At 60.7% G+C, this 26,385-nt stretch overlaps 2 protein-coding genes and 1 long non-coding RNA gene across 31 annotated transcripts; 2 read left to right on the top strand and 1 right to left on the bottom strand.

Moving 5' to 3' along the window:
* Nucleotides 1–2,040: 2,040 nt before the first annotated feature.
* Nucleotides 2,041–9,385, top strand: NRBP2 (nuclear receptor binding protein 2). Of its 3 annotated transcripts, XM_001155260.7 has the most exons (18): nucleotides 2,043–2,411; nucleotides 2,888–3,010; nucleotides 3,087–3,188; nucleotides 3,292–3,381; nucleotides 3,564–3,604; nucleotides 3,705–3,799; nucleotides 3,918–3,941; nucleotides 4,013–4,096; nucleotides 4,175–4,230; nucleotides 4,338–4,433; nucleotides 5,356–5,488; nucleotides 5,602–5,704; nucleotides 5,812–5,862; nucleotides 5,937–6,072; nucleotides 6,925–6,978; nucleotides 7,075–7,138; nucleotides 7,231–7,286; nucleotides 7,376–9,385. In XM_001155260.7, the coding sequence occupies exons 1-18, from the start codon at nucleotides 2,283–2,285 to the stop codon at nucleotides 7,442–7,444; spliced, it is 1,506 nt and encodes a 501-aa protein (XP_001155260.2). In that variant the 5' UTR covers nucleotides 2,043–2,282; the 3' UTR covers nucleotides 7,445–9,385. The 3 variants fall into 3 exon arrangements, with proteins under 3 accessions (XP_009454413.1, XP_009454412.1, XP_001155260.2); XM_009456137.5 differs by having other exon boundaries at nucleotides 2,042–2,411; nucleotides 7,231–9,385; XM_009456138.5 differs by lacking the exons at nucleotides 6,925–6,978; nucleotides 7,075–7,138; nucleotides 7,231–7,286; nucleotides 7,376–9,385 and adding an exon at nucleotides 6,461–6,899 and having other exon boundaries at nucleotides 2,041–2,411.
* Nucleotides 9,386–9,415: 30 nt separating this feature from the next.
* On the bottom strand, nucleotides 9,416–13,054 carry LOC129135799 (uncharacterized). The gene is made up of 2 exons (XR_008536956.2): nucleotides 12,735–13,054; nucleotides 9,416–12,293 (listed from the first exon to the last, which is right to left on the bottom strand). It is a non-coding gene; the product is annotated as an uncharacterized LOC129135799 (long non-coding RNA).
* On the top strand, nucleotides 12,733–25,796 carry PUF60 (poly(U) binding splicing factor 60). 27 transcript variants are annotated; one of them, XM_063817460.1, is made up of 15 exons: nucleotides 13,061–13,155; nucleotides 14,441–14,755; nucleotides 14,974–15,112; nucleotides 16,998–17,143; nucleotides 17,757–17,843; nucleotides 20,250–20,345; nucleotides 20,477–20,566; nucleotides 21,455–21,505; nucleotides 23,637–23,798; nucleotides 23,885–23,977; nucleotides 24,095–24,308; nucleotides 24,388–24,578; nucleotides 24,706–24,841; nucleotides 25,027–25,262; nucleotides 25,354–25,796. In XM_063817460.1, exons 6-15 carry the CDS (start codon nucleotides 20,268–20,270, stop codon nucleotides 25,651–25,653), a joined length of 1,551 nt encoding a protein of 516 aa, XP_063673530.1. In that variant the 5' UTR covers nucleotides 13,061–13,155; nucleotides 14,441–14,755; nucleotides 14,974–15,112; nucleotides 16,998–17,143; nucleotides 17,757–17,843; nucleotides 20,250–20,267; the 3' UTR covers nucleotides 25,654–25,796. The 27 variants fall into 27 exon arrangements, with proteins under 27 accessions (XP_003951412.2, XP_003951411.2, XP_054513547.1 ...); XM_063817464.1 differs by lacking the exon at nucleotides 14,441–14,755 and having other exon boundaries at nucleotides 13,075–13,155; XM_063817469.1 differs by lacking the exons at nucleotides 13,061–13,155; nucleotides 14,441–14,755; nucleotides 21,455–21,505 and adding an exon at nucleotides 12,803–12,859 and having other exon boundaries at nucleotides 17,760–17,843.
* Nucleotides 25,797–26,385: the final 589 nt, after the last annotated feature.

Here is a 26,385-nt window from a genome sequence, read left to right as displayed (position 1 = left end):
CCTGTCATGTCCGATGGCACAGGGCCGTGTACTTGGGGTGGGCTCAGCTGAAGAAGGCAGCTGACGTGAGGTAGGGTAATGGGACCAATTACTGGGCCTTCATGTTTAGGCCCTCATACCAAGTGAGAAGGGACCACTGGGGGGCTCCCCAAAACCACCCTCAGGTTCAATGGTTCACTAGAAGGACTCACAGAACTCAGAAAGGGTACTATTTATTACAGCAATGGATGCGTTAAAATCAGCAGTGGCAAGGACTCACAGAACAGAACCCAGGACAGACCAGCATGGATCTGCAGGTGTCCCCACCCACTGCAGGCATGGGGACAGTGCTCAACCTCCCAGCACTGAGGTGTGACAATGAGCACAGCATGTCAGCAGCCAGGGAAGCCCTCCGTACCTCAGTGTCCAGGGTTTTTATTGGGTTGGTCACACAGGCATGGCTGACCTCCCAGGTGGCTGACTTTGGCCTCCAGCCCCTGCAGAGGTCAGGCTGATGCCACATGGCCCAAGGTCCCCCCGTAGACCATATTGTTAGCACAGACCAGGGGTGTCCAATCTGTGGGCTTTCCTGGCACACATTGGAAGAATTGTCCTGGGCAATACCCTTAAATAAAATACACTTAACACTAACAACAGCTGATGAGCTTTAAAAAAAATCTCAATAAGAAAGTTTATGAATTTGTGTTGGGCCATATTCAAAGCTGTCCTGGGCCGAATGCACCCTCTGGGCTGCGGGTTGGACAAGCTTAGCATAGACTCTGGTGTGGCCCAGGTAAACACAGACATTCAAATCAGGCAGAACTTTCCAAGGGCTTAGAGGGTGTCTCCCAGGAGCTGGTCAGGGCCAGTTTCAGGGTGGAGGATTTGAACACCCCAAACCTTTACTGCAGAGGGCCTCAGCAGGATCACCTGGTGTTGGTGGAAACCACACACAAGGTGCCTGGTGACCAAGGCTGGTCAGAAAAGAGAGACCACAGGGGACGCAGCAGGGCCAGATGCACCTCTGCCAAAGAAAGAAAGAGGCGTCCCAAAGGGCCAGTGCATGGAGCTGCGCGGAGGGGAAGAGCGGAGTTCCAATTTGGGCTCCAGAGAGAGAAGGTAAAGGATGAGGACCCGCCGTGAAGGAGGGAGGAGACCACGGGAAGGCTGTGGGGGCTGTGGGCTGAAGGGGGTTTTAGGTGAGAATCGGGGACAGCCCCGGTGGTCGGCGTGGCTGGAGGGTGTGCTCAGAGCGGCCTCCGGAGGGAGAGGCCGTGTGAGCCGGGTGGGCTCCCCCCTCATGGTTCCACTGTCCCAGGGGAGCCAGCCGCGGAAAGGAAATGCGCGTTTGAGGAGAAAAGAGAAAATCGCCATCCTGGAAGGTGAGAAGATGGGCTTGTGGGCGGGAGGAGGCACCGGCGGGCGGGCCAGGGAGAGATTCGTGGTCACCGATCAAAGTCAGCCTGGGTCAGCCTGCTGGTGGGCCTTTTCCCCGCCCTCGGTGTCCCTTCGACCTGTCCCTTGGGGGTCGGCCGGGGAATGAGTGCGTGGCCAGGAGAGCGGGCCCCGCTTTCAAGCCCGCGGGGACTTCTGCAGCTGGAGGGTGCCGTGGGCTTGGGGGCCCCCAGATGCCCCGGGTCTTGCCCCAGATCCTAGGGGAGCAACCGCGAGAGAAGTGGGCCGCTCCGGGCTCCGGGTGTCCGCAGGGCGGGGCCTCCGAGGGGGCGGGGATTTGGGGGCGGTTCCTCTGCGCGGGGCGGGGCCTCATAGGGGCGGGGCTTCGAGGAGGTGAGGCGGGGCCTGGGGGTGGGGCTTCGCGGAGGACCCTGGGAACGGGCGGGGGCGGGGACTAAAACGGGGCGGGGATTCGCGGGGGTGGGGCGGGTCCTGGGGCGGGGCTTCGCGGAACAGGCTTGGAGGACGAGGAGGGGACAGGGCCTGGGGAGGGGCTTCGCGGAGCAGGCCTGGGAGACGAGGAGGAAACAGAGACTGGGGCGGGGCTTCGCGGGGCGGGGCCTCCGGAGGGGCGGGGCCTGGGCGCGGCCCGGGCTCGGCAGCTCGCGGGGAAGCTTTGCTCTGGCTCCGGCAGGCACAGGCGGCTCGGGAGGTGCGCGCCGGCTCCGCCCCCGGGCCCCGCCCGTCCGCCGAGCGCCCGCGCCTCCCAATTCCCAGAGCCGGGGCTGGGGCTCTAGGCTGCCGCGGCGGCTCTAGGCTGGGCTGCTGGGCGCGGGGCCAGGGCGGGCCGGGAGAGGCTGCGCCGGCGGCGGATCGCGCAGAGGGCGGTGGCCTGGGCCGGCCGAACCATGGCGGCCCCGGAGCCGGCGCCGAGGCGGGCCCGGGAACGGGAGCGGGAGCGGGAGGACGAGAGCGAGGACGAGAGCGACATCCTGGAGGAAAGCCCGTGTGGTCGCTGGCAAAAGCGACGGGAGCAGGTGGGCGCGGGTGTTGGGGCACGGGGTGACACCGCCCTCCCAGAGCGGGAGGGGCCTGGAGGCTGCGCAGGGCGTGGGGGCGCTGGGAGAGCGCGGCGGCTGGAAACCTCTTCGCGGCCCCTCGCGGCCCGCGAATCAGCCACCCCTGGACCCCTTTGGCCTGGCGCCCGCCCTGGGATTCCCTGAGGGCCAGTCTCCTCCCAGGACCACCTCCCCATGCCTCTGGACTCAGCCGCTAGCTTCCTGGGGATCCCTCTCGACCCCCTGAAACCTGCTCCAAATCCCCTTAGCCCAGCCCTTGGATAGGAGCCCTTGGCTCCTGGGGGCAGCTACCCTCCAAGCCCCACCTTCCCGCAGAGTGGCTCAGGGCCTGCAGCCCACGCTTGGGCCCACTGGAAAGGTGTGGACAGGGACCAAATCCTCACCCACAACCCTGACACACACCAGGGCACACATAACCCTTTATTCACCCCCAGGTAAACCAGGGGAACATGCCAGGGCTTCAGAGCACCTTCCTAGCCATGGACACGGAGGAGGGGGTAGAGGTGGTGTGGAACGAGCTCCACTTTGGAGACAGGAAGGCCTTCGCGGCGCACGAGGTGAGACCGCTGCCCCCTCCTCATCCTGCTTGGGTGACCACCTGCTGACCACCCAGCGACCACCCTCCCTCCCCAGGAGAAGATCCAGACCGTGTTCGAGCAGCTGGTGCTGGTGGACCACCCGAACATCGTGAAGTTGCACAAGTACTGGCTGGATACCTCTGAGGCCTGCGCGAGGGTGAGCACGGGCAAGGCCCGGGGCAGGCAGAGACCACAGCTAGGTGGGGCGGGCATGGGGACGAACCCGCAGCTGGTGGAAATCCTGAGCTCGCACCCTGCAGGTCATCTTCATCACAGAGTACGTGTCATCCGGCAGCCTCAAGCAATTCCTCAAAAAGACCAAGAAGAACCACAAGGCCATGAACGCCCGGGTATGGGGAGCGGGCTGGGGCAGCCACGGGGACAGGACGGGGTTGGGGCAGCCTCGGGGACTGGGATGGTGAGGGGGTGCCCGGCGGCCTCGGACGGGGGCTGGGCGAGGATGCGGGGCGGGCTCCGCAGGCCCAGCCGCCTCTCCTGCGCCCACCCGACGGAGTCGTGCGTCCGCCGCCAGGCCTGGAAGCGCTGGTGCACGCAGATCCTGTCTGCGCTCAGGTGAGGGCCTGGGCTGGCCTTGGCGCGGCGCCGCCGAGCCCCCATCTCTCCAGAGCCTCCTGACCGGCTCCTCCTACTCTCCCCTCCCCAACGTCTGCAGCTTCCTGCACGCTTGCAGCCCCCCGATCATCCACGGGAACCTGACCAGCGACACCATCTTCATTCAGCACAACGGCCTCATCAAGATCGGCTCCGGTGCTGGCGGGGCAGGGCTGGGTGGGGGAACGGGGCAGGGGAAGGTGCCTGGAGCCAAGGGCAGAGGAGTTCTGATGCCCCAGCAGCTAACTCCGCTCTTTCTCCCGCCCCTTGGCAGTGTGGCACCGAATCTTCTCCAATGGTAAGTGCGGACTTTGGGGGGATGGGGTCCTGGAGAGGTCCCCACCCGCTCAGCTCTGCGCCCTTCCACAGCGCTTCCAGATGATCTCCGAAGCCCCATCCGCGCTGAGCGAGAGGAACTTCGGAACCTGCACTTCTTCCCCCCAGAGTATGGCGGTGAGTGGCGCTGGGTCCGGGCGCCCCGTGCCTGCCCTGCGCTTCTCTCCTACCTGTCCTGTGCTCTCTTCTGTTCAGAGGTGGCCGATGGGACCGCTGTGGACATCTTCTCCTTTGGGATGTGTGCGCTGGAGGTACTGCCCCCGCCCTCCACCTTGTGCTCTGCCCTCCTCCTAACTGTGCCCTGCCTGGCTCACCTGTGTGGTCCCTTCCCCATGCCTGACCTGGCTCTGTGCCCCAGATGGCTGTACTGGAAATCCAGACCAATGGGGACACCCGGGTAACAGAGGAGGCCATTGCTCGCGCCAGGCACTCGCTGAGTGACCCCAACATGCGGGTAAGCAGCTTGCCCTGCCCCTCCCCAGCTGGCTCACCGTGCTCAGCTAGGGCTAGCAAGGTGCTCCAGGCAGACCTGGGAGAACATCACAGTTTGTGCAGTTAAGGGGTATACCAGCTGACTGCACCCCTCCCAAAGAGGACCTCAGTGGGAGCACATACTGGTTCCAGGCCTGAAGGCCCTAAGGGGTCAGCACATTCTAAGGACAAGAAGGCAAGAGAGACCCTCCCTCTGTGGCTGCCATCACCATACCCGTTTTATAAAGAAACCAAGGTTCAGAGAAGATGAGTCCTTTACCCAAGGCTTTAGAGTAAGTGGTGGAGCCAACATCTGCACCTGGGTCTGCTTCACTCCAAGTCCTTGACTTTAAGCTTCCAGGAGGTGATGAGGCTCCAGCTTGTGGGGGGACATGGTGGGTGCCAAGCAGGCAAAAAGAGGTATGGGATGGAAGCTGCATCCACAGCCCCCTCTGCTCGGAGTCTAGACGTTAACTCCATGGCCTCAGGAGATGGGGGTGCCTGGACGGGGCTGGTGGGGAGCTGGAGCCGGGCTGGGCACGGATGTGGACAGAGTGGGGACCCATCAAGGTCGTCTCCAGTGTTGGGCCTGAGCTGAGCCGATCAAAAGGCCATGGGTAGGAGGCTTGCAGGTGTGACTTTAGGATCATGGCTTCTCCCCACGATTTTTTGGGGGTCGAGGGAAGCAGAGCATGGTGCTCCAATCCCAGAACCCAACTGTCCTCAAGCTCAGAGGACCAGGTCCTGGCCTGGCTGCTGCTGGGACTCCTCCCTATGGGCATCCCTGCATGTCCTGTGTGTCCCTGAGGAGGGACATGGGGAACTGAGGGGCCACCTCTCCTCGAACTGCGGGGCCAGAGCAGAGAGCCCTTGCACACCACCAGCCTCTCCTCCCCGTGCCCCAGGAGTTCATCCTTTGCTGCCTGGCCCGGGACCCTGCCCGCCGGCCCTCTGCCCACAGCCTCCTCTTCCACCGCGTGCTCTTCGAGGTGCACTCGCTGAAGCTCCTGGCAGCCCACTGCTTCATCCAGCACCAGTGTGAGCAGCAGGCCGGCCCGGGGGGTGGCCGGGGAGGCGGAGGTTGGGACGTGGAAGGGGCCCTGCAGGACCCATGGCCTGACCACACCGCCTTGATGCTCTTGTGGCCACAGACCTCATGCCTGAGAATGTGGTGGAGGAGAAGACCAAGGCCATGGACCTGCACGCAGTCTTGGCGGAGCTTCCCCGGCCCCGCAGGCCCCCGTTGCAGTGGCGGTGAGCAGTCAGCACCCAGAAGCCTCCCCTCCCCACACCTCCCCTCCCCGCACCTCCCCTCCCCTCGCCCCGGCCAGCCCCTCATGTGCCTCCCACCTCCATGCCAGGTACTCGGAGGTCTCCTTCATGGAGCTGGACAAATTCCTGGAGGATGTCAGGTGAGAACTGATGTAAGGTTGGGGGCCAGGCAGCTGTCAGGCCTGAACCCCCAGCCACCCTGTTGTGTCCCCAGGAATGGAATCTACCCACTGATGAACTTTGCAGCCACTCGGCCCCTGGGGCTGCCCCGTGTGCTGGCCCCACCCCCGGAGGAGGTCCAAAAGGCCAAGACCCCGACGCCAGAGCCCTTTGACTCTGAGACCAGAAAGGTGAGTCCCCTCTCCTGCTGCTCAGTGCCATCCCTCAGACCTTCTAGCAGCCAGATAAGAGGTGCCCCTCCTTCTCTTAGGGCCTGCATCCCCACAGCCCAGCTCTCCTCCTGGCTGCCAGAGACCAGATCCAGGCTGACCCCCTTGTGGGGGTCATGGGGGTTATAGGACAGGCTGGGCACTCTCCTTTTCCGGGAGGCTCCCTGTCCCCTCAGATCCTTCCCCTGCATCCTGCTGCCTGCCCTGAACCTACTCCAAGCATCCTTCCTCCCTCCAGAACTCACCCGGGCTCTTCCACCCTGCCAGCAATCTTCCCCCCACCCCCCGACCCCTCCCATCCCCCACCTGGTGCTGATTCCCGGACATCTATGTCCTGGTGTCTCCCCAGACTTTTCCTGCAGCGCTCCCTCCTGGCCAGGGGCCTCTCTCGGTGCAGTGCAGCCAGAATTCATGTCCTAACAGGCAAACTGCCTGCTCCTGGCTGCCGGCAGAGATCATGGGAGTCCTCAGCTGACGCCCAGGCTCTGGGAGGCCTGATCCCGCAGGCAGCAGGCACCGTGCACTTCGGCGCGGTCCTGTTCCGCCCAACCTCCCTTTCCCCACGCCCACAGTTCCCTCTTTGTTCAAGTTGTTCTCTCCGCGGTGAAAGCTCCTATTCAGCCTTCAGTACCCAGCCCCTAATGTCGACTCTTCTCGAAGCTTTCCTTAGCTCGCCAAGCCACTAGCAGTGAGATGGGCTCCTCTTAGAGATTCCCCCCTTTCCAGTCTTTGCTGTCCCTTCCCGGCCCCTTTGGGGCCGCGGCATGTGGTCTTGCTGCTGGGTTTGTGAGTCCCAGCCTTCCCCCGCTGCAGGTCATCCAGATGCAGTGCAACCTGGAGAGAAGCGAGGACAAGGCGCGCTGGCATGTGAGCGGGGCCTGGGAGGGCGGCGCTGCCGTGGGGAAGGCGGGAGCGTGGCGGAGCCCTGAACCCCCAGCCGACCACGCCCCGCCGCCTCCCCAGCTCACTCTGCTTCTGGTGCTGGAAGACCGGCTGCACCGGCAGCTGACCTACGACCTGCTCCCAAGTAGGCTGGGCAGGGGACTTGGGCGGCGGGCGGTGACCCCAGGCGGCGGGTGGCGCAGCGGCCTCATGCCTCGCCTTACGCCATTGCCTCAGCGGACAGCGCCCAGGACCTCGCCTCGGAGCTCGTGCACTATGGCTTCCTCCACGAGGTGCGCTGGGCGGTGCGGCGCGGCCTGGCGGAGGGGGCGCACGGGGCAGGCCGCGCCCCTCCGTCCCCCATGCCTCCCTCCTTCCGCAGGACGACCGGATGAAGCTGGCCGCCTTCCTGGAGAGCACCTTCCTCAAGTACCGTGGGACCCAGGCCTGACCCGGAGCCCCAGCCCCAGGGGACCATGCCGGGGTGCTGCCCGGGCAGGCCATGTTGGGGAGACCCCAGCACCGTGGGGCTGCCCTCCTCCATGCGCCTGGGAGCACAAAGGCCCCGGTAGTGAAGGAACCCCCGCCTCCTGAGAGTGGGGCTGACCCTGCCTCGGGCGCCGAGGGGTTGGGGGGTGGGTGTGGGGGAGCCGTTAGGCCTCCCAGGTCCTTAGGATCAGGGTTGCCCCCAGAACCCCTTCCCATATCCTCCATTCTCCGCCCTGAGTTCCTACCCAGGCTGCCTGGCCAGGGCCACTGCCTCCTCAGCATGCAGGAGGCTGCCCTGTAGGGAACCCCAGCTCTGGGGCTTGGGGGTGAGGGTCAGCCCTGGACAGACCTCTGCCCAGGGAACTGCTCCATGGGGTCTGGGAGAGCAGCCATCCCCGGCTGGCACCATAGACCCACACAAGGAGCCTGCACAGCAAGCCAGCGGTGACACACCTGCAGGTGTCAGGCATGGCACTGGGCACAACAGGGACCTGGCAGGAGAAACAGACCACAGAGAGGTCTGGAGTTGAGGCTGTCGTCAGCAAAGCCCCTGGTCCCACACAGCTCTGCCCTAGAGCCACCTCTTTGACCCTTTACCCACCCTGAGACCAGAACCTGCAGCCCCTCTGCAGATCTCCTCTGGCCACTGCAGCCCCTCCAATGGGCTTTTTCTCTCATGCATTCCCTGGCCTGGAGGCGTCAGGGACCCCACATCCTCCCTGCTCCTCAGACTCACACCCCCTCCATGTTACCTCCCGCACCTCCTCCCTGGGGCAGCTGCTCCCTGGGCCTCTGAGGATGTCAGCTCCTGGCTCCCTGCCTCTCTCCCACTCCACTCCTGGCTCAGTCTTAGAGATTTCTATGCCCTCATGGATTCTACCCCTGCCTTCCTAGCCTCTTGATTCTTGGCTTGCCTCTCCTCCAATTCCAAACTTAGTGAAATGGCCTTAAGCATTTTAAACTGTATGTATAAATTTAGTGCATTCATGCCTTTTTAAAAGCATTTCAAATGTCAACCAGGAAGGCACACCACTGTATTAGTTTTATACTGCCGCTGTAAAATTTACCACAAACTTAGTGACTTAACACAAATTTATTGCAATTCTGTAGGATGGAAGTCTGACTATGGGGTCTCACTGGACTAGAATCAAGGCTGGCAGGCTGCCTTCCTTCCTGGAGGTTCTAGGGGAGACTCTGTCTCCTGCTCCTTCAGGCTGCTGGCAGAATCCACATCCTTTCGGTGGCAGGGCCAAGGTCCCCACTTTCTTGCTGACTGTAAACTAAGGCCACTTCCAGCTTGTAGAGGCTGCCTACATTCCTTGGCTCTTGGCCCCCTCCTCCATCTTCAAAGCTAGCAGGTTCAGTCTGTGTCACGAACCACTTTCTCTGGTTCTCTGCAGACAGGAAAGGTTGTCCCTAAGGACTCATGAGATTAGGTTGGGCCCAGCCAGATAATACATGATAATCTCCCTCCTCAAGGTTTTTTAATATTAAACACATCTGCAGGACACATTTTGCCATGTAAACTAACATTCACTGGTTCCAGGGATTAAGGAATGAACCTCTTGTTGGGGAAGGGTGGCATTCTGCTGACCACAGCACTCCAACCAAAAGCCAAAAACCAAAGCAAGACTTAACTAACGCATATCAAATAAATTAAATGCACAAAATCGTGAATCTGTTATCTTAAATATTCCAATACTATTTACAAAATTATTCAAATTCTCACGCCTTCCAACTCAAAATTAGCAATCTAAAGTAATTTCCATATCCTAGCTGGAAACCCTCATGCTAAACTGTCTGATTATGCATGGTTCTAAATGGTTTCAGTGGCAAATACATAACATTGTACTACTGATTAAACTGAACTTAAAAGCATCAATACTACCATTGCTGCACTTAATCATGTCTCTGTTGAATTTTTCCTTTTAAATTTTATCTTTTCAGAATTATATATGTATTGTTTTTAAAGTAGAATAGTTTTTTTTTTTTTGAGGCCAGTAATAAATAATAATTGCAGGCTCCTACTCTGATCCTCTCCAAATTCAACTCTCTTAACTGTTTCTTCAGGCATTTGAAATCCATGTTTTTCAAAACCATGAGCATGCTTTCAGTCCTGTTTATTCATTTTTCTACATTAGATGTCCCCAGCTGGCATCCTCTGGGAGGAGGGCGGTCACCTGCCTCAATCTCCTGGCAGCATCATTCCAGTGTTACGGGCATCATAGCTGCATGGGTGTTACTACAGCTTCATTACCACACGTCTCAGGAGAGAACACGGTGTTCCAGGATGGCATTTCTTGCACAACTTTTTGTTTTCCCTGGAGTTAATAATTGCCTTTTTTTGTTTGCCTAGTTTTTTATATGTGTTTGTCATTGATTCATCTTTAGACTTTCCTGAAGAAGCATGAGCATCCTGTCACAGCTTAGGACTCACCACATAACTGACTGCTCAGTTTCTTCTTTTCCTGGAGCCCCCACCATACAAGCCCCCTGCCCAGGCTACTTGTTCTTGGACTTACAGCCCAGCGGTCAGCATGGGTTAACTCTTCACCAGTGTCCTGGACTGCTTTCTTCTTCCTTCATTTGCCCTGTGTGAGAAGGACCATCCTCCAGGTTTCCTGAGAGGGTGCATAGGAAGTTGTGGAGTCTTTACCTGTTTGTCTTTATGCTAACCTCACATACGCTTGGCAGTGCGACTAGTTACAAAAAGCTTGGCTTGGTTGAAAATCATTTATTCCCAGGATTTCAAGGGTATTGTGTCATTTTCTTCTAGTTCCAAGAACTCTTGTGCCTTTCTGAATTCTGACTCTTTACCTATGATCTCTTCTTTTTCTTTGCCCCATTACTTTGCAATTCTCAATGATGTGTCTTGATATACAACTTCCCTTTCACCCATTGTTCAGAAAACATGACTGTTTGGTTCTAGGAAATTTTCTTGATTTATCTCTTTGTTGATTTCTCTCATTTCCTTATTTTCTGGACAATTTATTTAGATGTTGGACTTCTGTTGAATTTTTGGTTTTTGTTTTTTTGAGACAGGGTCTGGCTCTGTCACCCAGGCTGGAGTGCAGTGGTGTGATCACAGGGCACTGCAACCTCCACCTTCTGGGCTCCAGCGATCCTCCCACCTTAGCCTCTCTAGTAGCTAGGACTACAGGCGTGTGCCACCATGCCCAGCTGGTTTTTTAAAATTATTTTTTGTAGAGACGTGGCCTCACTATATTGCCCAAGCTGGTCTTGAACCCCTGGGCCCAAGTGATCCTCCTGCCTCAGCCTCCTGAAGTGCTGGGAAGGCAGGCATGAGCCACTGTGCCTGACCTGGACTTCTCTTTTGAGATGCAGTCATGGTGGTGGCAAGAACACAGGCTCTGGAGCCATTCTGCTGCTGCTCCCTGCCTTGTGATGTTGCCCATCAGTAAAAATGGGGATAACAGCTGTATCCATTGTATAGCACTGGGTTGTGAGGATCCCATGAATGAATGTGTGTAAGAACAGTCCTGGGCACCATGCATCCTGTGTGCACATTATTGCCAAGGGAAGCTGTCCCCAGAGGGTGGTGCCTGTGGCTTCCCCTGGTGGTGGTGGCAGACCAGCCCCCCACCTCCCATCCACCCCCTCCATTGTGGAGGCATTGTGTGCCAGGCTGGCCCTAAGAGCACCCACCTGTGTTACTGCTATTCTGTTTTCCAGCTATCTGGTTCTGTCATTATACATTCTGGAAGACTTCATCTTAAAAGCCTATTGAATTGCTCACTTTCCCCTCATGTTTTATTTCTAAGAGCTCTTTCTCATCCCGAGGTTTCTTTCTCTATAGCCCCCAGTTCCTTTTTATTGACTGAGAATGGCATTTTAGTTTTCATTTTTCTTCGGCTTCCTTTATTGTCTCTGTTTCTTCTGAGTCCCTTTTCTTCTTTCTCAGGTGTCTGGTGATCCTGGGCTGTCCAGCTGCATTGAAGAGTGAGATGCTTTTAGTGGCTGGGGCTTATGACCTGGTGAGCTTCGAGGCCAGGGATCTGGCTGGGCCATTCTACTGGGCAACACTCTGCCCCTAGGTGCCCTGCCAGTCTTTTCTTTTGAGCTAGGAGCTGCTGCAGAGAGGAGCCCTCTTCTCTGAGAAGCCTGATGGCATGCAGGTGGTCAGACCCAGCCCAGGGGTGGAGGCAGGGGTAGGACCCAGAGTCTCACTTACTCCCAGGCTTTCAGACAGGGCCTTGCTTGAGCAGGGCCTCAGAGCTCCTCTCCTGGAGCTCACGTCTCAGACACTGCAGTGCCTGCCAGCCCCGGTGGGTAGGGACAGAGGTCTGGGGTTTCCTTTCTGTAGCTGTGCTTTCACCCACGACCCTCAGACACTGGCCTCCATAGCCGAGTGGGCTGGAGTAGCTCTCGCTGTCCACCTTTCTTCAGCTCTACAATATCCCAGCTCTTTGCCCTTGCAGGGTTTGTCTTTATAAAACCCCTTTCCTATAATTTTGGAAGGTTTCAGGAGGGAGGCGGGGAATATTCTGCCCTATTTAAGTAGAGGTGTCTGTATTAAATTCGAAACGTTCCCAGGGTTGAAAGGAGGCCTGCCCGGGATGCCTTGTGGCCTTAGGCAGCTGAAGGTGCCTGAGCTTACAGATGTGGCTTCTTCGGATGACCGAGTTGGGGTCTCGGGACTGGGTGCAGCAGATGGCAAATGTCCAGGACAGGCAGCTTTCCCAGCAGTACTGACAGACACCTTGGGCCATGAAAGCCCGTTCAGGGACTAACGGGGCCTGCGGGCTGCGGGTCTAGCGACTGATGTCAGCCATCCTAGGGTCATCGGTTCCCTGGAAGGAGAAAAAGCTGCCAATTGAACGAGGCCTCCCGGTCCCAGGGATGTCGCGACGCGGGGACGACGCATCTCACGACGTGAGCCTGAAACACGCGGGCCTTTCATCACCCGAGACTCCTCCAGCCCAGGAGGGCCCCGCTCTTTCGCCTGCCTCCTGGGGGAGAGCCTCTGGATGACGCACGCGACAGCGTTTTCTCCAAAAAAGGCAGAGAAGAGAAGCGTAGCAGTGGCCGCAAGGGCGACGGGCGGCGAAGGGTACTACGCACGTCCGCGTCGGCCACGCGGAGAGCTACGTCCGACTCGAGTCCCGCGGCGCACGCCCCTAGACGCCCGAGGTGCGCGGGCCACGCCCCTCGCCCGGCCAAGAACACGCCCCTTCTGTCGCCCCTCCCGGGGGCGTTTACCGTTCCTCCCCGCCCCGGAAGCGCGTTCTTACCTCCTTCCTCGCGAGAGTTCCGTGCACCGGCGCCCAGATCGCGCGAGACAGCGGAAGGAGCAAGAGTGGGTGGCGCGCGCGGCGGCCGCGACGGACGCAAGATGGCGACGGCGACCATAGCTCTCGTAAGTGAGCCCCCCCATGAGCGCGGGCGGCCCTCGGCTTGCGGGGCCGGGTCGTCGACCCAGCCTGGGCGCGGAGGGCCTCCCAAGAACGCGGCGGTCTTCCCAGGTCCCGCGCGGACTCCCTCGTGTCCCCGGGTCGCGTGAGGCGGGGGCGGGGCAGGCGCGCGCCGGCGGCCGGCTCGCGGCCTCAGCTTCCGGCCTGCGGACCCCAGCTTCCGGCGGGGCGGGGCGGGGGCCTGGGCGCGGTGTGTGGCCCTTGCGGGCGAGCCTGGCGGGGTTGCGTTCCTGTCCGCTAGGTCCGGCAAGCGGGGGTCGTCGTCCTCCCTTTGCCGACGGGGGTGTGCGCCGTGGTCACGACGGAAGCGGGGTTCTGGGGGTGATGCGTGGGCCTTCGGGTTGATGGGATCAGAAGGGGACGGGACCTGTAGAAAGGGGCCTGCAGCTCAGAGCATGGGGTGGTCTTGGCTCACTACGCCTGCAGCTGTGAATTCGTTCTCCGGTGCTGTAAAGGGATCTGGTTATCTCCATTCTCTTGTCTCCACTTGGAAAGAAAGGACGTGCGCTCTCATCCTACGTGTTTTGAGAAATCGCATTGTCCCCAGCTCTACGGGAGGATTTGGGGACGCAGTGGGGAACCAGACAGGCAGTTGGAGGTCTAGTGCGCACCAGCAGCCAGTTCCCACCCAGGGTGCCATTTGCTGGGCGCCCTAGGGAGCTGCGTGGGCATCCAGAGGAGTGAGTCGCCCCCTGCTCTGCTCAGTGCCCACTTCCCCGGGCAGGGCAGGCGTTATTAACGTAGAGGGAGAACACCCATGCACACAACACATGCACGATGAAGTCTGGTTTTTCCTTCTCACCACTTAGCTTATAGGACCTAATCCCCTTTTGGACCTTTCTCAGCCGCAGTTTACCCCTGTATTACTTGTCACCCTTCCCCCAGCCCACACCCAGCGGGATGGGATAAGGTCTGTTTGAGAAGACAGCTTGGGCAAATGGCTGAAGGCTGGACTGGCAGGACCAGGGAGTGTCCTTAGACTGCCATTGCCAGGCCCCCAGCGGGCGGGCTGGTCCCATGTCCCACTGAGGCAGAAACCAGTTACTAGGGGGAGAGAGGCATTTACACAAGATACCCAGCTTGCGAGGGCAGCCCAGTGTGTGATTCACAGGACTGGCTAACTCCACTCTTTCTACTATGTCCTTTCTCTTGAAGCCACAGGAGTAAGTGACCTTTGAGGGGCACTCCAGAGAGAAAGGATGTAAGGGTTGAGGACCTGGTGACTGTCTTCAGGCAGCAGTCAGGGAGTTGATGGTGAAGGAGGAGGAGGCTCAGAGACAAGGACTGGACACGGGAAGGTGGAGGAGGAGAGTGGATGCCTGACTCCCCAAGCACCCGCAGAACAGCGCCCTGTGCTCATGAGGGTTAAATGGGGGCTCAGGTCTGCTGTGGTGTGGTGCCAGATAGGTGGTGTCATTGTTGAGTTGGACGTGGGCCATAACTGACCCCACGAACGGGTTGTCTGTTGGGGTGTTTGTTGCCATCCAAATTCTGTTGGGTTTAATACGTGTTTTTTTTATCGTCAGGTTTCAGGCTTGCATCCGGCTCCAGGAGTGAGCTGTAGCCTGTGGTCTAACCCATTCCTCTTTTAATCATTGGGATGGAAAGGCTTCTAGAAGGGTTGTCTGTTCCCACCGTCCTGGTTGGGCACAGTGATGAGAGCCTGTCCCCTGTCTCATGCTGCTTCAGCTCTCATGGGAGGTTGAATGGAGCAGCTGAACTTGGCTGACAGTGGCCTGGTGGGGAAGGAAGCCAGAAGATGCAGAAGGGCCTCCCTTCCCATGGGCATGCCTTCTGCCTGGTGGCTGCAGAATGAGGCCGGCTGCCTCTTTGCAGCAAGGGTAGGTCTTCTGGATGCATCTTTTCACTTTGACACATGGCTCCATTCTCTTCACTGACAGCCAGACCAGCTCTCATTTGGGGTCATCACCCTTGGGGTTCCAGTTCCTTTCTTCTGTAGGCCCCAGCCTGCAATGTCACCTCATAGAGAGGCCCCCTGGCTGCCATGGCCTGGCACAGCTCATAGCCACTCCTTTCTTATCCTGTGCTTTCTTCGTAGTGCTGGTAAACCACAGAAGTCATCGTTGATTTTGGCATTCTTTGCTGGCAGCTGACACCAGGCTCCTGAGAGAGACGTCTTTCTCTCTTGTCTCGTGTCTGCGGCCTCTGCAGCGCTCACTGTGGAGCCTGCGCACGCAGTAAGCAGTGTTCATTGTGTGAAGGGAACTGACAGATAGAAGGCAGTGTCCTGCAGCCAGCTCTGCCCTGGGTATCTGACACTGGATGTTGTTAACAATACTGATGAGTGCTGGAACTTGTGGCTTGCTTTGCTGCTTTCCATGTGCAGGGACTGCAGGTTGTGGGGTTGGGGGGGTGTTGGGATTTCACTGAATCTTCACAGTAGCCCTAGGAGACAGGCCGTCCCCATTCCCAGCTGAGGAGCCTGAAGCCTTGAGACCTTGGGACCTTCAGTCATTCGCTCCACATTACTTTTTTTTTCTTTTTGTGTGTGAGACGGAGTTTTGCTTTATCGCCCAGGCTGGAGTGCAGTGGGGTGATCCCAGCTCACTGCAACCTCTGCCTCCTGGGTTCAGGCAATTCATGGTAGCACCTCAGCCTCCCAAGTAGCTGGGATTACAGGTGCCTGCCACCATGCCCGGCTAATTTTTGTATTTTTAGTAGAGATGGGGTTTCACCATGTTGGCCAGGCTGGTCTCCAACTCCTGACCTCAAGCAATCCACCTGCCTTGGCCTCCCAAAGTGCTGGGATTACAGGCGTGAGCCACTGCGTCTGGCCACATTACTTTTTAAAAAAATCTTTTTTTTCATAGAGACAGCGTCTTGCTGTGTTGTCCAGGCTGGTCTTAAGTGCTACATCGGTCTCCCAAAGTGCTGGAGTTGCAGGTGTGAGCCACCACGCCCAGCCCCTACATTGCTTTTCTTGTTTTCTGATGGAAATACTCTTCTTTGCTCTGGGCTGAGGAAAGGCAGTCCCAGAGTTGGCACCCCAGAGCCCCTCTGCTGTGCCGCCCCTCAGAGGGGCTTCCCATCCCTCCAAGCACTGCTGCCTGGTGATGGGGGGCATCCTGACCATAAAGATGCCATTTTAATTGCCTAAAGATGGCAGTACGTGACTAGCTGCGATTGTAAACACCGGCTTCCTCCAAGTTCTCCCAGCGTCTGGTTAGCACAGAACCCTAAGCTCCATGCAGCTGGGAACTTCCATCTGCCAGGAATGGCATGGGGTGTCCTGTGTAGAATGCACCAGTGGGCCGGCTTTTCCCAAGAAAATGTTTTTCTGAGCCACATCCCACTGTCAACACTGTTGTGGCTCACTTGTTGGTTAGTGCAGTGATTTGGGGGAGCAGGAAGTTACAAAAGTGCCCCTCAGTTCACCCTGTTCACGGGTATCTGGAGACTGGTCGTGAAGTGATCTCTTGCTGTGGGCAGTGAGAGGCAGCCTTGGCTGGGCACAGTGGTCCACGCCTGTAGTACCAGCACTTTGGAGGCTGAGATAGGTGGATTGTTTGAGACCAGCTTGGGCAACACGGAGACCCCCATCTCTACCAAAAATACAAAAATTAGCCAGGTGTGGTGGCGCGTGCCTGGAGTTCCAGGAGGCGGAGGTTGCAGTAAGCCGTAGTTGCACCACCGCACTCTAGCCTGGGCAACAGAGCCAGACCCTGTCTCAAAAAAAAAAAAAAAAAAAAAAGAGGCAGCCTCTGCTCTGGCTGTGCATGCAGTGGGAGGGGCCCCTTGTTTCCTTTCACTCTCTCCGGGGTGCAGTGTTTAGGCAGCGTGGGGCTGAGTTGGGCAGCTAGAGCACACCCATGCCGGCAGCATTGGGAGCAGCTCCAGGCACGGGCTGCGTTGGCCTTCCCCAGTGCAGCTGGGCTGGTGGTGCTGCTCCTCCTCTGGAGGCTGAAGGACCTGGGACACTCTGGTGGGTCAGCCCAGCCTCTGGCTTTGCGCACATGGCTCCAAGGGTGGGCACACTGATCTCTTCTGTTCTTAGATATTGTGGGTCTCATCCTTGAGCTGGGAGTGGGGTGACTGCATGCTACCTTGCTTCTCGTTGTGCAGCCTCTGAGAAGGTAGAGTAGGTCTCAAGGCCCTTCCATCATCTCCCGACCGCCACAGCGTTACCCGTTTCCTGCCCGTGGCCTGTCTGTGCCCTGCCATCCCTCAAGACCATTGTGGAGCTGCTTCTCCTTCCTGTGCCCCCTTAGGTGTGGGTCTTACTGAGTGCAGAGGGCTAACCTCTTGGCCGTCCTCCTGCGAGACAGCTCTGGATGGTTCTGTTGCCAGGGAAGGGAGGCCTGCGCATCCAGACCCCTGCCCACCATGCTGCTTAAAAGTGTCTTCAGGAGAGAACTGGGACCTGGGCTGGGCCAGAGCCTGTGGAAGGCACTGGAGCTGGGGCTGAGTTGTGGGCTGGCCAAGGTGTGTACAGGTTGCCAGGAAGGCACCGCTGCTGCCTCAGGAGGGCATGGGGGACACCCAGCCGGTTCCTTTGGCCGTCCAGCCTGCCGGCAGGAGAGGATGGCTTTCTTTTGCCTGGGGCAGGAGCACAGCTCTCTCTACCCTCCTCCCCGTCCCCGCTGGGACTCGCTGGCAGCCCTGGCCCAGCCCATGCTCCGCTCTGCTTCTGACTGGGTCCCTGGGCGTGCTGATGGGTGTGAAGAGAGGGCAGTTTGGGCTGGGGGGTCATGTCGGGAATGCCTCCCTGCCCGGCCTCCCTTGCTTATCCGTGAGGAGCTCAGCCCTTAGCTCGGGAGGAGAGCAGGCCTGGGCGGTGGGGTGGTGTGCCTGTCCGTTACAACATCTCCTTCCTGCCTGCAGCAGGTCAATGGCCAGCAAGGAGGGGGGTCCGAGCCGGCGGCGGCGGCGGCAGTGGTGGCAGCGGGAGACAAATGGAAACCTCCACAGGTACTGACCTTAAGCATCCTCTCCCTCAGGCCCGCCCGCCTGCCCGCCCGCCCGCCTGCCTGCCTGCGCGTCCCTGGGCCCAGAGAGGGCTGGCTGGGGGCGGGGCGGGAGGAACCTCGGGAACCCTTCTCTGCCTCTGGGCAGACAACTGCCCGCAGGACCACGGCCCTCTCCCCGCGCCAGCCCTGCACCCTCCCCACCCAGGCACTGAGCTGGCCTTTGCCCTCTGCATCTGCCCTGCTCCAAGCACCAGGCGGGGCCTGTTGACAGTCTGGCTGGGCGGGGACGCCGGGGCCTGGAGCTCGCGCGTTCTTAGGCATGAGCGTCTTGCAGGAAGGGTGGGCCAAGCTTTCTAGAACTCGCAGTGCTTTAGGAGCCAGGACAGATTTCATTTCAGACCTCTATGTTTTCATTTAAATAAAACAGTGAAGCAATGCGCAAGTCAAAGCACAGGTCTGGTGGGGACTCAGCCCTCCCCATCTTTTTTCGGCCCCAGGCTCCAGAGTGGGTGCAGGTGGGTCTTAGTCTGTTGGATGGCCCAGCCTTGGGAGCAGGTCCTCTCAGAGGTGGAGCTGGGCCTGTGGCTGGGTAGTTGGGTTCTTTGTGCTTCTCCATGGTAGCGCCCGCCTCCAGAGCATTCCAGTGGGGCCTCAGCAAGGTGGCCTGGCGGCCTCTTGGGGCTGGACCCTCCTCTTGGTCCCCCAGGCACACTCAGGGGGTGGGACTGGGACATGGTATGCAGCTTGGATCCTGGGAGATGTGGGGGCTGGTGCTCCCTGGCCCTTGGCTGGCGCCCAGCCGGCCATTGGTTGGTGGGAGAAGGGCCTTTTGTTTACCAAGACAAAGAGGAGATTGAAAAGTGTCTGGGGGCTGAGGGGGTTGACATTGATTACCATGGTGACAGCCTGCTCTCAAGTCCCAGCCTCTGGCTCTTGGGCCCTCTTTCCCACTAAGGAGGAATGGGCTTGGGGCCAGCTGTGAGGGTGGTGAGGACAGGCCTAGTGTGAGCCGGACTGGGGCACCTGGTGCTGAGGGTGGTGAGGACAGGCCTAGTGTGAGCCGGACTGGGGCACCTGGTGCTGAGGGTGATTAGGACAGGCCTGGTGTGAGCCGGACTGGGGCACCTGGTGCCACCCACAGCCAGCCTTTGACCTTCAGGGACTGGTTGGGGCTCTGGTTGCCTGGGGAGGGGTCTCCAGGGCTTCCTGCCCTTTGAGCCTGGGCCAGCATCCCAGCACTTGGCAGGCAGGAGGGGGTTCTTGGGGCTTGGGCCAGCCTGTCCCTTCCTGCCTCCTGTGTCCCTCTGTCCTTGCTCATCACTTCTGTGCTGGGGACCCTTCTCTCTTCTCTGCTGCCCCTCAAGGCTGTGTCTGGAAGTCTCAGAGGGCCCGGTTGGTGGGCCAGTGATCTTTGTGCTTGCTGAGCTGGAGGACAGGCGCAGGCATGCTGTCTGCCCACCCCACACTCTGATGGGCCTGCTAGCCATGCCTCCCTGCTCACACAGCTGCGTTCTTCCCTCTGCAAAAAGCTTAGAGATGGATTTTGACAGGAGGGACGTAAACATAATCCTGGTTGGCATCAGCTTGGTCTGCAGTGGCTGTGACTGCCCAAGGGCCTCTTGGTCCCCAGGCCCACCTGGCTAGGGTGCCAGTGGGGTCTGCTCCTGGCTTCTCCCAGTGGGCCAGGCACAGCCCATGCAAGAGTGTGTGGAAGTGAGCTGGAGCCCTCTTCAGGGCTCGTGTGGCCCGAGAGAGGCCTGTGTTCTCTGGGAGGTGTGCACAGTGCCTGCGGGGACGGTGGGGGGAGCACTGTTGGGAGAGAGGCCCTTGTATTAGCTCCTTGGGTGGGCCCCTTGAAACTCCAGGGAAGCTGAGCCTGTGTCTGTGGCAGGGACTGTGAGGAAGCCCGGAGGAGCCTGGGAGCAAGGAGTCCCAGAACGTCCAGAGAGCCGTGGCCCTTTTCTCCTGCCTTGGAGGACGGCTGAGGCTGGCTCTCCTGCAGGGCATGTGATAGCAGCTCTGGGGTCAGACTAACAACAAGGGGCTGGACCCCTTTCCTGCCTCCAGCTGTTTATCTTGGTGGTTCCCGAGGAGGCCACTGTGGCCTGGGCCCCACAACTGCTCGGGTTGGCCCAGGGCCTCCAGGGCACCTGCCTGCCTCAGTCTGTGTTCTACCCCATGGGTCCCGGGGGAGACAGTGGTCTGGGCTGGGGACAACAATGTCAGAAGGGCTGGCCTGAGTACAGGCCAGGCAGGGGACAGTCTGTGCTAGGGCCCTGTCTCTCTGGGAAGGGGCTGGGCCAGAGCCCATGTGCAGTGTTTGGGACACAGGTGGGGTGGCACTCCTGGGGCCACGTGAAGGAGAACTTGAGCTTGCTGCTGACGGATTCCCCTGCTCCCCTACCAGGGCACAGACTCCATCAAGATGGAGAACGGGCAGAGCACAGCCGCCAAGCTGGGGCTGCCTCCCCTGACGCCCGAGCAGCAGGAGGCCCTTCAGAAGGTGAGCATGGACCTCCCAGGGCACTGCAGGTGTGAGACAGTCAACTGGGGGCAGGGGCAGGGGCAGGGTGCGGGGCAGGCCTGTCTCCCATGGGCTGGGCCCCCAGTGCTCCTCACTGCCGCCTCTCTCAGGCCAAGAAGTACGCCATGGAGCAGAGCATCAAGAGCGTGCTGGTGAAGCAGACCATCGCGCACCAGCAGCAGCAGCTCACCAACCTGCAGGTGAGCCCCGGCCGGAGCCTCTACCGCCCTCCCCACCACAGCCACCATCTCCTCCTCTTCACGCTCTTCCTCCTCCTGGGCCTGCGGCCGTCCCCGCAAGCTGTTACAGTGCTCCGATTCTCAAAGACTCATGCTCGGGACCCCCGGGGTCCTCTCTGAGGCACGAGTGGCCCAGCCTTTCCCACCTGTTGCTCGCTGGAGCCCCTAAAGCGCCGCAGCCCCTTTCTTGGCTGCTTGGCTGCAGCTCTACCCTTTTCCCCTTCCTGGTCTTCACACTGTGGCCTCTGGTCTCTCCCGTGCTCCCTGCCCCAGCTGTGCACAGCCGATGGTGGCAGCATGCAGGGCGTGGGCCTCCCTGCCCCCGTGGCCTGGATAAGACTGCTCAGGCCCTCACCCCTGCAGTGAGTCCAGACCACCTGGGCTCAGCCCCAGGACTGAGGGGACAGTCTGGAGGCACCTCCCTTGGGGCCCTGCTCCAGGCCTGTGGCCGGAGGCTGCCATACCTTCGTGGGAAGAGGCCGGTGTGAGGCCGACAGGTTCCTGGGCCTCGAGCCTCACGCCCCCCCGCCCAGCCCTCAGACATTCACGCTACCAGGAGATGTCCTGGCCATTCACTGTGCTCCACTGCCCTTCTCCCTCCCTCCCTTCCTCCCTCCCTCCCTCCCTTCCTTTCTGCCCCAGCCGGCCCAGCTGCAAGGCTGCAGGGCGGGGCACATGGGGCGCTGCGGCCCCCCTGGGCAGGTGCTGGCGGCCGGCAGTGTGGGAAGGCAGGCGGCCTCCCTGGCAGGGCGGGGACTCCGGGCCTTGCCGCTGTCTGCGTGAGGTGTTGACGAGAGCGGGAGACTGCTCGGCTCCAACAGACTGAACTCTGTCTTTACTGTCTTTCAGATGGCAGCAGTGACAATGGGCTTTGGAGATCCTCTCTCACCTTTGCAATCGGTCAATAGAAATGCTCACTTCTTCCGGGGCTCATGTCCTTAGTCAGGGCTAGAGGGGGGCAGTGCAGCCCACGTGCTGGGGACCTTGCTCCCCTGGCCGGCCCTGCCCGCCAGCTCTGGACGAGCGCAGCAGAGCGCCAGGCGTGGTGGGGCCAGTGGTGTGGGCACCCACCCGGGACCGCCCCTGGGGAGGCCTCCATCTGCTCTGAGGGCCCACCTTAAAACTAATCGGCCAGGTAACTGCGGAGGGCAGCCGGCCAGGGCGGGTAGCTGCCAGCACCAGGCCCGTCTGCGCCCACGCCGCCTGCACGCACGGGGTGCGCCCACGGCCTCCAGCCCCGTCAGTCTCCAGGCTGCCTGGCTCTTGGGTTGGGGTCAGGCCCCTGAGGAGAGAGGGGTCCTAACTCATGGCCCCGTCAGACCCTGGAGGGAGGATGGTTGGATGGGGTGGGGGTGGGGGGACCCAAGCGAGCAAGGGAAGGGCAAGCAGGGCCTTGTGCCTGGCTGTCAGCAAGGGGCAGAGGCCATGCAGCCAGGGCGGAGGAGGCAGGGGCCACGGCTATGGCCTTGGCTGTGGTGGGCAGAGGAGTGTGGGAAGGAGGTGTCCCTCCCTTCCCCCAGAGGCAGGCTCAGGAGGAGGCCAGGTCCCATCTCGGGGGTCCTGAGGGGAAGATGTGGCCCCTTCTCTGGGAGCCTCTGTTCAGAGGGGTCATCCCTGTGTGTGGCTCCCATGGGGCAACACACGCCTTGTTCTCTCTGGGAAGCATCTGAATGGGAGCCCGGCCTGGGGGTCTGGTCAGGGAGAGAGCTCTTGGCCCGCCTGGGGGTGGGGCCCCACACTGAAAAGGAGACATGGCCCTGTCTTGGGGGAACCATGACCTGAGGGACAGGCCTGGTCTCGTGTCTGGGGAGCCTGCTGAGTGAGGGGGATGTGATTCCACCTTTGGGGGGGTCTTGCTCTGAGTGGGGAGCCTGAGGTCTGTCAGGGGGCCCAGTGTGAGGAGAACACAGTCTCGTTTTCAGGGAATGCCTGGTTTGAAGGAAGATATCTCACCTTGGGAAGTCCCTTGATGTGGAGAGATGCTTCCAGGCCCCTCTCCACGGGATGGGGAGGTTCGGCCTGCATTAGGCCAGCCGATGTCTAAAGAGGGAAACTGGTGTCTGGCCACAAGGCCTTTTGTGGAGAGGGGCAGGGCCTGGCTCCAGCTGTCTGCTTTGCCTGCCCTGGCCCACAGTCTCCCTGTGGCCCACTGCGTGTGGCTCTGGAAGTCCCCTGCCTGGCATGTCTCCTGTGAGGTGACAGGGGCGAGAACCCGTCCCTGAGGGTGTGGGGAGGTCCCTCAGCGCAATAGCCAAGCTCACAGCCAAGGCCCTGGACCGGCCAGGCCTGTCACCAGCTCTAAGGAGCCTGGGGGCTTCTCGTAGGGTCTCTGCTACCTCATGGTGCCCCCGGGGGCCAGGCCAGTGGTCTCGCCTGGGCCCGCTCTCTCGGCTGGGGGCACAGGCTCCAGGCAGCTCCTTTGTGAGGAGTTGCAGGGCACTGGGAAGGCACAGCATGAGCCCCCACCTGAGTTGGCCCAGCATGAGCAGCTGCTCCTCGTTCTCTCTTCAGGGAGCCCCCATCTGGCTCCTGAGCTCCTCCCCTGGGGTCTCTTCTGGGCAGTGGCTGCCCTGTCTTCTGACCTCCTCTCTTCTGGCCACCAAACCAGTGGGTCCCTCCAGCTTGGATGGCTCCTCCTTCCCTCTTCTGTCGTGGTCCTTGGCTGGGACAGTGGGAGGATCTCCCAGCCCAGCCTGGGATACCCAGCCCCCAGACTGGAGGGGTGGTCTGGGTGGGAGGGCACACAGCCCTGCCTCCTGACCATCTGTCGGCTTTGCTGCCGCAGTCTGCCTGGGACCTTGGCGGGCTGGGGTGCGTCCTGTCCTGCCGCTGGGCCTGGCCTTCCTTCTTTGGGTGGCGGGGTCCTGCGACCCCCACACTCTGACTGCAGGGATGGAGCCCGCACCTCCCTGTCATGTGGGGAGCCCTCCCCACAGCAGGGCTGGGTGGGTGGGCCAGGAGGGGAGTGGGCTGCCCAGCCTCCTGCCGCCCCTGACGAGCCAGCGGTTCTCTCCCCTCTGTCCTGCTGCAGATGGCGGCTCAGCGGCAGCGGGCGCTGGCCATCATGTGCCGCGTCTACGTGGGCTCTATCTACTATGAGCTGGGGGAGGACACCATCCGCCAGGCCTTTGCCCCCTTTGGCCCCATCAAGAGCATCGACATGTCCTGGGACTCCGTCACCATGAAGCACAAGGTCAGCAGGCTTGGTCTGCCCCGGCCACTTGGGGCTTGCCCCCCCCCCGGGCTCGCGCAGCCTGACAGGTGTGTCCCTGTGTCTAGGGCTTTGCCTTCGTGGAGTATGAGGTCCCCGAAGCTGCACAGCTGGCCTTGGAGCAGATGAACTCGGTGATGCTGGGGGGCAGGAACATCAAGGTGAGGCAGGGAGCCAAGGCCTCGATCCCGCAGGCGTGCAGGGCTGCCCCTCCACGGAAGCCTTTTGTGGCCGGGCCTGGGTTGACCGGTCTTTCCATCTCACCGCCTCTTCCCCAGGTGGGCAGACCCAGCAACATAGGGCAGGCCCAGCCCATCATAGACCAGTTGGCTGAGGAGGCACGGGCCTTCAACCGCATCTACGTGGCCTCTGTGCACCAGGACCTCTCAGACGATGACATCAAGAGCGTGTTTGAGGCCTTTGGCAAGATCAAGTCCTGCACACTGGCCCGGGACCCCACAACTGGCAAGCACAAGGGCTACGGCTTCATTGGTGAGCTGGGGTGGCTGAGGCGGGATGGGGGCCACCTGAGGCTGGGGCTGGCCCTGCTCACTGCTGCTCCTGCCCACAGAGTACGAGAAGGCCCAGTCGTCCCAAGATGCTGTGTCTTCCATGAACCTCTTTGACCTGGGTGGCCAGTACTTGCGGGTGGGCAAGGCTGTCACACCGCCCATGCCCCTACTCACACCAGCCACGCCTGGAGGCCTCCCACCTGCCGCTGCTGTGGCAGCTGCTGCAGCCACTGCCAAGATCACAGCTCAGGTGAGGGCCCACACAGCTGTGTCGGCTCGAGGGTGGGCGGGCTGGCCCCTGATTCCTTGGAGACTGATTCAAGGTGGTCTTGAGTAGCCAGACCAGGGACTGAGCACAGTGACCTTTTGGGTTGCAGGAAGCAGTGGCCGGAGCAGCGGTGCTGGGTACCCTGGGCACACCTGGACTGGTGTCCCCAGCATTGACCCTGGCCCAGCCCCTGGGCACTTTGCCCCAGGCTGTCATGGCTGCCCAGGCACCTGGAGTCATCACAGGTGAGTCTTAAGTGGTACCAGATCCTCTCCTCTCCTGTCCTGGCATCTCTAGGCTCGCTGCCCTCAGCTGCCTGGCCCTGGTGGTCTGGGCACAACCCTCTGAGCCCAGGGCAGGCCAGCTCTGTGCCTTTCTGGGAAGGGGGGTGGTAGGGAGTGACTGATGGACCTGGTTGGTTTTCCTGCAGGTGTGACCCCAGCCCGTCCTCCTATCCCGGTCACCATCCCCTCGGTGGGAGTGGTGAACCCCATCCTGGCCAGCCCTCCAACGCTGGGTCTCCTGGAGCCCAAGAAGGAGAAGGAAGAAGAGGAGCTGTTTCCCGAGTCAGAGCGGCCAGAGATGCTGAGCGAGCAGGAGCACATGAGCATCTCGGGCAGTAGCGCCCGCCACATGGTGATGCAGAAGCTGCTCCGCAAGCAGGAGGTAGGCAGAGGGGCAGGGTGGTGGCGGGGGGGAGGGTAGGGGGGCGGGGCCGCAGTGCTCAGCTGTCTTCCCCTCGGCCCTGCCCCCACAGTCTACAGTGATGGTTCTGCGCAACATGGTGGACCCCAAGGACATCGATGATGACCTGGAAGGGGAGGTGACAGAGGAGTGTGGCAAGTTCGGGGCCGTGAACCGCGTCATCATCTACCAAGAGAAACAAGGCGAGGAGGAGGATGCGGAAATCATTGTCAAGATCTTTGTGGAGTTTTCCATAGCCTCCGAGACTCATAAGGCCATCCAGGCCCTCAATGGCCGCTGGTTTGCTGGCCGCAAGGTGGTGGCTGAAGTGTACGACCAGGAGCGTTTTGATAACAGTGACCTCTCTGCGTGACAGTGGTCCCTCTCCCCGGACTTGCACTTGTTCCTTGTTTCCTCTGGGTTTTATAGTGATACAGTGGTGTCCCCGGGGCCAGGCGCGCTCTGCCCAGCCCAGCCTACGGTGCGGATAAAGGTGCGGATGCTGCTGGCCCTGAACGTCCATGTGTCTGCCGTCGGTCCTGTCACCGATCCTGGGCGTGTGTCCTTAGGGGGTCTAGGGCGAGGAGGCAGGGTTGGGGGGGTCTCTGGACCTGCTTCCTGTTGGCAGGAGGGGCCCGCCGTGGGCGAGACCTGGGCAGGGGGTTGGCGCCCGGGGCCCCGTCCCGCGGGTGGCGGCGGCTGGGTGGGCGGGGCTGCCTGGGGCGCCAGGCTCTCGGGCGCGGGCTCGCAGCCGTCCCCGCAGGGTGGTGCTGAGAGAAGGCTGGGCGCCGGGACACCGCGACCCGCTGGAGAGCGCGCGCTGCCAGTGCTTTTGTGCCGCAGAGCCGGCCGTCCAAGGCGGGCGGGCGGGCATAGTCGCTTCCCGGGAGGAGGCTGTGCGTTAAGATTCGTGGCCAAATGCCGCGGGGCCAGGGGCCGGGCTGAAGACCGGAGGGCGGAGGGCGCCGCCTGTCGTGGATTGCAGCTCCCAATATCCCGCGCGCGGGGCGGGCCCGGCTTCCCGGCACGCTTTGCGCGGTGCCGCTACGGGTCCTCAGAGGCGGCGGCGCGCGGGGCCTTCTGGGGGCCGCAGTCCGGGCGTGTT

This window comes from Pan troglodytes, chromosome 7 (assembly GCF_028858775.2).
Source record: "Pan troglodytes isolate AG18354 chromosome 7, NHGRI_mPanTro3-v2.0_pri, whole genome shotgun sequence".
NCBI lineage: Eukaryota > Metazoa > Chordata > Mammalia > Primates > Hominidae > Pan > Pan troglodytes.
This window is presented reverse-complemented; position numbering and strand designations above follow the sequence as displayed.